We start from the raw sequence: 10,523 nt of genomic DNA on the forward strand, positions 1-10,523 counted from the left end.
CCTTATACAGCTAGGCAAATCCCTTCCCCTTACACAGCTGGGCAAATCCCTTCCCCTTACACAGCTAGGCAAATCCCTTCCCCTTACACAGCTGGGCAAATCCCTTCCCCTTACACAGCTAGGCAAATCCCTTCCCCTTACACAGCTGGGCAAATCCCTTCCCCTTACACAGCTAGGCAAATCCCTTCCCCTTACACAGCTAGGCAAATCCCTTCCCCTTATTACACTGCTGGGCAAATCCCTTCCTCTTACACAGCTAGGCAAATCCCTTCCCCTTACACAGCTGGGCAAATCCCTTCCTCTTACACAGCTGGGCAAATCCCTTCCCCTTATACAGCTAGGCAAATCCATTCCCCTTACACAGCTAGGCAAATCCCTTCCCCTTAATTATTAATTCCAACCAACCAACCAACCAACCAACCAACCAACTAACTAACTATCTGGATGGTTGGATGACAGTTGGTCTAGTGTATGGCCTGCTTATTAATTTTTACCAGAGCACGTAACCCCATGCCCCCACAGCGTGAGGCCTCTATCTCAGAGTGCTCTATGATGAAGCCAGCTGTACTTTCCTTGTAATAAAGAAAACTTTGACCATTTTGTAAAAAATTATTATCTAAATGAGAGAAAAGAAAGCTTCCAGCCAGCCACTGAGGTGCTTCGTTAGGGGTGTGGTGTATCTTTAGCCATGTTGCGATTTATCGTGCCGACACTGATGTAATGTTGACATTGTGGAAATATCAATACTATAGTTGTATTCTAATTCTATTTCTGTCTCCCGCCCTGACCGTCACCCTTAGCAATAACCCTAACGATAATGCAAATGGGAACCATAACCGTAATGGTAATCATAACCGTAACCTTAATGCACACCTTGACCCTAATGGAAAATGCTGACATTATGACAACATTTAGCAGGCGTTGACATTAATATGTCGACCTGCTGCTGTCTGTTCTCGCAGGTTAGCGGTTACTGGCTGACTGCACATGTGTCTTAGTCGCGCTGCGAAAGCGTCCAAGTCCATTACCATAGTAGCTCACAGTGAGGATTCATTTGCAAAGTGGTGGACAAGAAGGGACCACTTGGGGGAAGTAACGAGGAGTTGCGGCAAAAATGCAGGAGCGTCGCGGAAGTTTTCAGGGAAAGTCGCTGCCTGCATCTGCGATCCCGTACACATTACAGATGGCTGCAGTGTCCCAGTACACACAGGCATTCTGGGTGACCGTACAGGTACTCGCAAGGCCGATTATTGAAGGATCTGTGATTGCGCCACGTCTTTGTACGCAGGTGCCAAGATTAGCCATACTTGCCGGATGAGACATTTGCATACTGAGGATGAGAAAGAAATGGATGTAGTACCAGACTCCGGTATTTATAATGTGCTATTATGTAGACTGTACACAAGTGGCATAGAGATCCAAGTACATAGGAGCTTGCAATCTAAAAAAGGAGGGAAATGGGACCTATAAGGAGTTTGGTGAGAGCGTGGGTGAAGGGAAGACGTACACATAGCGTACGCAGATCTTTACCAGTCTTTATCCTCAGTTGTTCGAATAGAGAAGCAGCACTAACGTAAAGACTGAGGGGCTAATTTCAACCTGAGCGCTAGCAGGCGATTGTTGCAGCCCTGCGATCAGATAGTCGCCGCCCATAGGGGAGTGTATTTTAGCTGTGCAAGTGTGCGAACGCATGTGTAGCAGAGCTGTATAAACAGATCTTGTGCAGACTCTGCGCAGCCCAGGACTTACGCAGCCGCTGCGATCACTTCAGCCTGTCCGGGACCGGAAATGACGTCAGACACCCGCCCTGGAAACGCTTGGACACGCCTGCGTTTTTCCAACTACTCCCAGAAAACGGTCAGTTGCCACCCACAAACGCCTCCTTCCTGTCAATCTCCTTGCGAATGCCCGTGCGAATGGATCCTTCATACAAACCCATCGCTGAGCGGCAATCCGCTTTGTACCCGTGCGACGTGCCTGCGCATTGCGGTGCACACTCATGCGCAGTTTAGACCTGTACGAAAACGCAGCCTAGCAATCAGGTCTGAGAGTAAACGGCGCAATTTCGGAGGCCTGCAAAGTATTTATCCAGCCAGCAGCTGCACAACTCACCCGGCCTTTACAAACAGGGCCAACAGCAGAACTATGTCGCCCTATGAGGCTTATAATGACACATAATAGAGGCCTGGCAAGTGACCACGGGCAGCATGGCATAAGCTGTTTATTCTGTGAGCAGGGCGGCAGATGCCACGCAGCACCGGGCACAGGAGCCTGTAATATCCTCATCCGCGCATTGCACATGAAGATAAAGCCCGCAGATTATCCTGGCCACTCACTACCAACATCTGTGCAGCTGACAGAGCTTATCAACACACAGCGATTACTGCGCGAGCCCTCTGTCCTCGAAAGAGAGGCAGATCCCAAAACCTGGCAAGAAAACGCCACAAAATCCTGGATATATCACGCCGGCTGCAAAGAGGGACAAGCTGGCAGGGGACTGCGTACAGAGGACAATTTCCTGAGGATGGTGGAGAGGGGAGCATGCTGGGACATGGCAGGGCTGTGTGGATCCACGATAATGAGATGGGACCGTTATTCCACATTACAGGGAACATCCTGCCCTCCATTCTCTGTAAATTGCCTGCAGATCTGTCAGACGGAGATGAGGCCGAACTAAACCTCTGCAGGGGGTCACTTTGTAAATATGGTCTGGGGAGGGTTGATAACCCACCTGGAAATCACCCTTCGGGGCAGCAGGGTCATAGGGAAACATCTCCCCATGTGGCCGTCTGAGGGGGACAGCAGAGACCACTGATGATGGTATATTCAGGTTTTCTGTTTCCAGGTGCTTATTGCTTTCTGCCACTCACAAAGTCAGAGTATACAGCTCATGGCTCAGGGGCTACTAGACGACAAAGGCGCTGCGTGGGCTTTACCTGAGCAGTATAGTCACCAGCTGCCCCAGTGGGCTGCGTGGGCTTTACCTGAGCAGTATAGTCACCAGCTGCCCCAGTGCCCAGGGCCGCACCTGTGTTTCTGCAGAAGTGTTTTCATTGTCAGCGTCCCTCTACAATTACTGATCGCTGGCAGAGTGCAGGAGCTCTGAGTGCAAGTCTCAAACGTGATCTTACACTGTATGTATGGATGACGGCACAGTACCACTACTCATTATCTATGTATGGATGACAGCACAGTAATACTTCTCTTACACTGTATGTATGGATGACGGCACAGTACCACTACTCATTATCTATGTACGGATGACAGCACAGTAATACTTCTCTTACACTGTATGCATGGATGACGGCACAGTACCACTACTCATTATCTATGTACGGATGACAGCACAGTAATACTTCTCTTACACTGTATGTATGGATGACGGCACAGTACCACTACTCATTATCTATGTATGGATGACAGCACAGTAATACTTCTCTTACACTGTATGTATGGATGACGGCACAGTACCACTACTCATTATCTATGTACGGATGACAGCACAGTAATACTTCTCTTACACTGTATGCATGGATGACGGCACAGTACCACTACTCATTATCTATGTACGGATGACAGCACAGTAATACTTCTCTTACACTGTATGTATGGATAACGGCACAGTACCACTACTTATTGTGTATGTATGGATGACAGCACATTAATACTTCTCTTACACTGTATGTATGGATGACGGCACAGTACCACTACTCATTATATATGTATGGATGACAGCACAGTAAAACTTCTCTTACACTGTATGCATGGATGACGGCACAGTATCACTACTCATTATATATGTATGGATGATAGCACAGTAATACTTCTCTTACACTGTATGTATGGATGACGGCACAGTACCACTACTCATTATATATGTATTGATGACAGCACAGTAATACTTCTCTTACACTGTATGAATGGATGATGGCACAGTACCACTACTAATTCTGTATGTAATCAAGCCAGTACAGTAATAGTTCTCTTACACTGTATGCATGGATGAAGGCACAGTATCACTACTTATTCTGTATTTATGGAAGATAGCACAGAAATACTTCTCTTACACTGTATGCATGGATGGCGGCACAGTAGCACTACTTATTCTGTATGTATGGACGATAGCACAGTACTACTTCGTTTACACTGTATGGATGGATGTCGGCACAGTACCACTACTTATTCTGTATGGCTGGATGACAGCACAGTACTACTTCTCTTACACTGTATGTATAGATGACAGCACAGTACTACTACATATTCTGTATTTAAGTATTTATGGAAGATAGCACAGTAATACTTCCCCTACACTGTATGTATGGATGACGGCACAGTACCATTACTTATTCTGTATTATGGATGACAGCACAGTAATACTTCTCTTACACTGTATGTATGGATGACTGCACAGTACCACTACTTATTCTGTATGTATGGATGACAGCACAGTAATACTTCCCTTACACTGTATGTATGGATGACGGCACAGTACCACTACTTATTCTGCATGTATGGATGACAGCACAGTAATACTTCCCTTACACTGTATGTATGGATGACGGTACAGTACCAATACTTATTCTGTATGTATGGAAGATAGCACAGTAATACTTCCCTTACACTGTATGTATGGATGACGGCACAGTACCATTACTTATTCTGTATGTATGGAAGACAGCACAGTAATACTTCTCTTACACTGTATGTATGGATGACGGTACAGTACCACTGCTTATTGTGTATGTATGGATGACAGCACAGTAATACTTCCCTTACACTGTATGTATGGATGACGGCACAGTACCACTACTCATTATATATGTATGGATGACAGCACAGTAATACTTCCCTTACACTGTATGTATGGATGACGGCACAGTACCACTACTTATTCTGTATGTATGGATGACAGCACAGTAATACTTCTCTTACACTGTATGTATGGATGACGGTACAGTACCAATACTTATTGTGTATGTATGGATGACAGCACAGTAATACTTCTCTTACACTGTATGTATGGATGACGGTACAGTACCAAGATTTATTCTGTATGTATGGAAGACAGCACAGTAATACTTCTCTTACACTGTATTTATGGATGACGGTACAGTACCACTGCTTATTCTGTATGTATGGAAGACAGCACAGTAATACTTCTCTTACACTGTATTTATGGATGACGGTACAGTACCACTGCTTATTCTGTATGTATGGAAGACAGCACAGTAATACTTCTCTTACACTGTATTTATGGATGACGGTACAGTACCACTGCTTATTCTGTATGTATGGATGACAGCACAGTAATACTTCCCTTACACTGTATGTATGGATGACGGTACAGTACCACTACTTATTCTGTATGTATGTATGTATGACAGCACAGTAATACTTCCCTTACACTGTATGTATGGATGACGGCACAGTACCACTACTTATTCTGTATGTATGGAAGACAGCACAGTAATACTTCTCTTACACTGTATGTATGGATGACGGTACAGTACCACTGCTTATTCTGTATGTATGTATGTATGTATGTATGACAGCACAGTAATACTTCCCTTACACTGTATGTATGGATGACGGCACAGTACCACTACTTATTCTGTATGTATGGAAGACAGCACAGTAATACTTCTCTTACACTGTATGTATGGATGACGGTACAGTACCACTGCTCATTCTGTATGTATGGAAGACAGCACAGTAATACTTCCCTTACACTGTATGTATGGATGACGGTACAGTACCACTACTTATTCTGTATGTATGGATGACAGCACAGTAATACTTCCCTTACACTGTATGTATGGATGACGGTACAGTACCACTGCTTATTCTGTATGTATGGAAGACAGCACAGTAATACTTCTCTTACACTGTATGTATGGATGACGGTACAGTACCACTGCTTATTCTGTATGTATGTATGTATGTATGTATGACAGCACAGTAATACTTCCCTTACACTGTATGTATGGATGACGGCACAGTACCACTACTTATTCTGTATGTATGGAAGACAGCACAGTAATACTTCTCTTACACTGTATGTATGGATGACGGTACAGTACCACTGCTTATTCTGTATGTATGGAAGACAGCACAGTAATACTTCCCTTACACTGTATGTATGGATGACGGTACAGTACCACTACTTATTCTGTATGTATGGATGACAGCACAGTAATACTTCTCTTACACTGTATCTATGGATGACGGCACAGTACCACTGCTTATTCTGTTCCTATGGATGACAGCACAGTAATACTTCTCTTACACTGTATCTATGGATGACGGTACAGTACCACTGCTTATTCTGTTCCTATGGATGACAGCACAGTGCAACCTCTCTGATACTGTATGTATGGATGACAGCACAGTGCTACTTCTCTTATACTATAGGTACTGATGACACCAGCACTTCTCTTACTGGGAATGCTTTATAGTAAACTCTACTTACTCTGTCAATATTAATAATGGCATAGTACCACTTCTCTTACTGGGAATGCTACATTTTATACTATCTCTGCGTACTGTTCAGGTGTTGATGATGGCACAGTACCATTTCTCTTACTGCGAATGCTATATTTTATACTATCTCTCTACATACCCTGCCGGTATTAATGACGGCACAGTACCACTTCTCTCACCGTGAATGTTATTTGTATTTGACTCTGTCTCTGCTTGCTGTCTGGATGACTGCGCAGTGCCATTCTGTACACATGGCACCCGCTGTTTACTATACCTCCCAGTGACCTCCCCCTTATTCTGCCAGGATGTATTAATGTGGTACATCATATGGAATAAAGGTGTAATGATAATAACAACCGTATGTAGCGGCTTAGCCAAGCGATGGCGAGATCTCTTACGCCTAGTGTCCCAAGTCTCACTTGTCACCCTCAGACCAGCAGTACTGTCCCGGCAAATGATTCCGGTTTTGCAATGGCAGCGATGGCGGTGCCATATACCGGATCCTGGCAGGGCAGAAAGGCCAATACGCTACATCACACATGAAAGGAACAACTGTGTCTGCTATGCCTTGTGGTCACCACAACTGCAGATTCCCTATGGGAGGCATACAGCTGTCACAGCCTGAATTCTGTATCTGTCAGACATAGGGGGACATTTACTAAGCAGTGATAAGAACGGAGAAGTGAGCCAGTGGAGAAGTTGCCCATGGCAACCAATCAGCAGCTCGGTATAATTTTATAGTATGCAAAGAGAAGTGAGCCAGTGGAGAAGTTGCCCATGGCAACGAATCAGCAGCTCTGTATAATTTTATAGTATGCAAATGATAGATGTTACTTCAGTGCTGATTGGTTGCCATGGGCGACTTCTCCACTGGCTCACTTTTCCGCTCTTATCACTGCTTAGTAAATGTCCCCCATAGTCCCCATTACAGCTACCTGGAAACCCAGCTGTTACTACAAGTGCTACTGAGTGCAATGGAGACAGGATAGGAGCCTGGGCTAGAGATAAGAGGCTTGGAGCGGGTCCAGTGCCCGCTGAGTGCCCACTCCATGCAGAGGGAAAGGAATAGAGAGAATGTACTCACACACTGAAATGGTAGATGAAGCACCGCCAGCCGCTGGGTCTTTCCAGGAAGTTGTAGACGTCGCCCTGCATACTGGTACGGGTCAGATAGTGTCGATAAAAGCACTTGGGGGAGTAGTCAGTTTGCAGGTCCCTGGTGCCCCCAGCCGGGCTGCTCACCTGCAGCGTGGGGTCCTGGGGAGAGCCGGGGGATCCAGAGCCATTGTTTAAGGGGGGGTCTGCGCTGAGGGCCACAGAGGAGTATAGCATGGGGTCCGGCGCAGGGGGTGCTGTGTAGAGGCTGTAGAGGGGGAGCCCCCTGCTCTCCCCCGAGCTGCGCGACATGCCGCAGACTGCTGCTGATCAATATTTCACATCCTCAGAGCCGGTGTTAGATTGCAAGCCCCCGTGGGACCTGATCCCTCTTATCAGTGTAGCGCTCAGAGTCACTTCAGACAGGATCACAGCCGTGTCACCTGCTGTCACCCACTGTCACTCATAGCTCTGTAACAAGAAGCACAACGCTAGGTCAACGACTGTGTCAGCCCAAACACTCAAACACACAAAATAAGTGTAGCATGCATCCCTCCCCGAGCCCCAGTGACCGCCTCCAGCGTGGCCGACCAGGCGCAGGCCAGGTAGGTAGCCTATGCCCCAACCCCATCACACCTCACATTTACACACAATGCAAAGACTCGCCCTATGCACATTATAGGGATGCTATAGGAATACTGCCCCTTCCACTGCCTGCAACCTGCATCTTATTTGCAGAGCATCTCACCATAACTTCCTGTCACAGGACCCGTCATTGTAGTTATAGGGATGCTATAGGAATACTGCCCCTTCCACTGCCTGCAACCTGCATCTTATCTGCAGAGCATCGCACCATAACTTCCAGTCACAGGACCGTCATTGTAGTTATAGGGACACTATAGGAATACTGCCCCTTCCACTGCCTGCAACCTGCATCTTATCTGCAGAGCATCGCACCATAACTTCCTGTCACAGGACCCGTCACTATAGTTATAGGGACACTATAGGAATACTGCCCCCTCCACTGCCTTCAACCTGCATCTTATCTGCAGAGCATCGCACCATAACTTCCAGTCACAGGACCCGTCATTGTAGTTATAGGGATGCTATAGGAATACTGCCCCCTCCACTGCCTTCAACCTGCATCTTATCTGCAGAGCATCGCACCATAACTTCCTGTCACAGGACCCGTCACTATAGTTATAGGGATGCTATAGGAATACTGCCCCTTCCACTGCCTGCAACCTGCATCTTATTTGCAGAGCATCTCACCATAACTTCCTGTCACAGGACCCGTCATTGTAGTTATAGGGATGCTATAGGAATACTGCCCCTTCCACTGCCTGCAACCTGCATCTTATCTGCAGAGCATCGCACCATAACTTCCAGTCACAGGACCGTCATTGTAGTTATAGGGACACTATAGGAATACTGCCCCTTCCACTGCCTGCAACCTGCATCTTATCTGCAGAGCATCGCACCATAACTTCCTGTCACAGGACCCGTCACTATAGTTATAGGGACACTATAGGAATACTGCCCCCTCCACTGCCTTCAACCTGCATCTTATCTGCAGAGCATCGCACCATAACTTCCAGTCACAGGACCCGTCATTGTAGTTATAGGGATGCTATAGGAATACTGCCCCCTCCACTGCCTTCAACCTGCATCTTATCTGCAGAGCATCGCACCATAACTTCCTGTCACAGGACCCGTCACTATAGTTATAGGGATGCTATAGGAATACTGCCCCTTCCACTGCCTGCAACCTGCATCTTATCTGCAGAGCATCGCACCATAACTTCCTGTCACAGGACCCGTCACTATAGTTATAGGGATGCTATAAGAATACTGACCCTTTCACTGCCTGCAACCTGCATCTTATCTGCAGAGCATCGCACCATAACTTCCTGTCACAGGACCCATCACTATAGTTATAGGGATGCTATAGGAATACTGCCCCTTCCACTGCCTGCAACCTGCATCTTATCTGCAGAGCATCGCACCATAACTTCCTGTCACAGGACCCATCACTATAGTTATAGGGATGCTATAGGAATACTGCCCCTTCCACTGCCTGCAACCTGCATCTTATCTGCAGAGCATCGCACCATAACTTCCAGTCACAGGACCCGTCATTGTAGTTATAGGGATGCTATAGGAATACTGCCCCTTCCACTGCCTGCAACCTGCATCTTATCTGCAGAGCATTGCACCATAACTTCCTGTCACAGGACCCGTCATTGTAGTTATAGGGATGCTATAGGAAGTTAGGAACACTGCCCCTTCCACTGCCTGCAACCTGCATCTTATCTGCAGAGCATCGCACCATAACTTCCTGTCACAGGACCCGTCACTATAGTTATAGGGATGCTATAGGAACACTGCCCCTTTCACTGCCTGCAACCTGCATCTTATCTGCAGAGCATCTCACCATAACTTCCAGTCACAGGACCCATCACTGTAGTTATAGGGACACTATGGGAATATTGTCCCTTACCTGCGCCATTCACTGTCTGCAATACACATCTTGTCTGCAGAGCATCTCACCATAACTTCCTGTCACAGGACCCGTCACTGTAGTTATAGGGATGCTATAGGAATACTGCCCCTTCCACTGCCTGCAACCTGCATCTTATCTGCAGAGCATTGCACCATAACTTCCAGTCACAGGACCCGTCACTGTAGTTATAGGGATGCTATAGGAATACTGCCCCTTCCACTGCCTGCAACCTGCATCTTATCTGCAGAGCATCTCACCATAACTTCCAGTCACAGGACCCATCACTGTAGTTATTGGGACACTATGGGAATATTGTCCCTTACCTGCGCCATTCACTGTCTGCAATACACATCTTGTCTGCAGAGCATCTCACCATAACTTCCTGTCACAGGACCCGTCACTGTAGTTATAGGGACAATATAGGAATACTGCCCCTTTCACTGCC

General features: G+C 46.6%; 1 protein-coding gene across 1 annotated transcript in view; it reads right to left on the reverse strand.

Annotated features, from left to right (window-relative positions):
* The window catches only part of LOC134934705 (potassium voltage-gated channel subfamily KQT member 1-like), a 120,774-nt gene extending 112,733 nt beyond the window's left edge, over positions 1 to 8,041 (reverse strand). Inside the window, exon 1 of the mRNA XM_063930076.1 lies at positions 7,565 to 8,041. Within this exon, the coding sequence (XP_063786146.1) occupies positions 7,565 to 7,887 (323 nt within the window). The 5' untranslated portion in view covers positions 7,888 to 8,041. The remainder of the gene's footprint in view (positions 1 to 7,564) is intronic.
* Positions 8,042 to 10,523: the final 2,482 nt, after the last annotated feature.

Source organism: Pseudophryne corroboree, chromosome 6 (assembly GCF_028390025.1).
Source record: "Pseudophryne corroboree isolate aPseCor3 chromosome 6, aPseCor3.hap2, whole genome shotgun sequence".
NCBI classification, from domain to species: Eukaryota; Metazoa; Chordata; class Amphibia; order Anura; family Myobatrachidae; genus Pseudophryne; species Pseudophryne corroboree.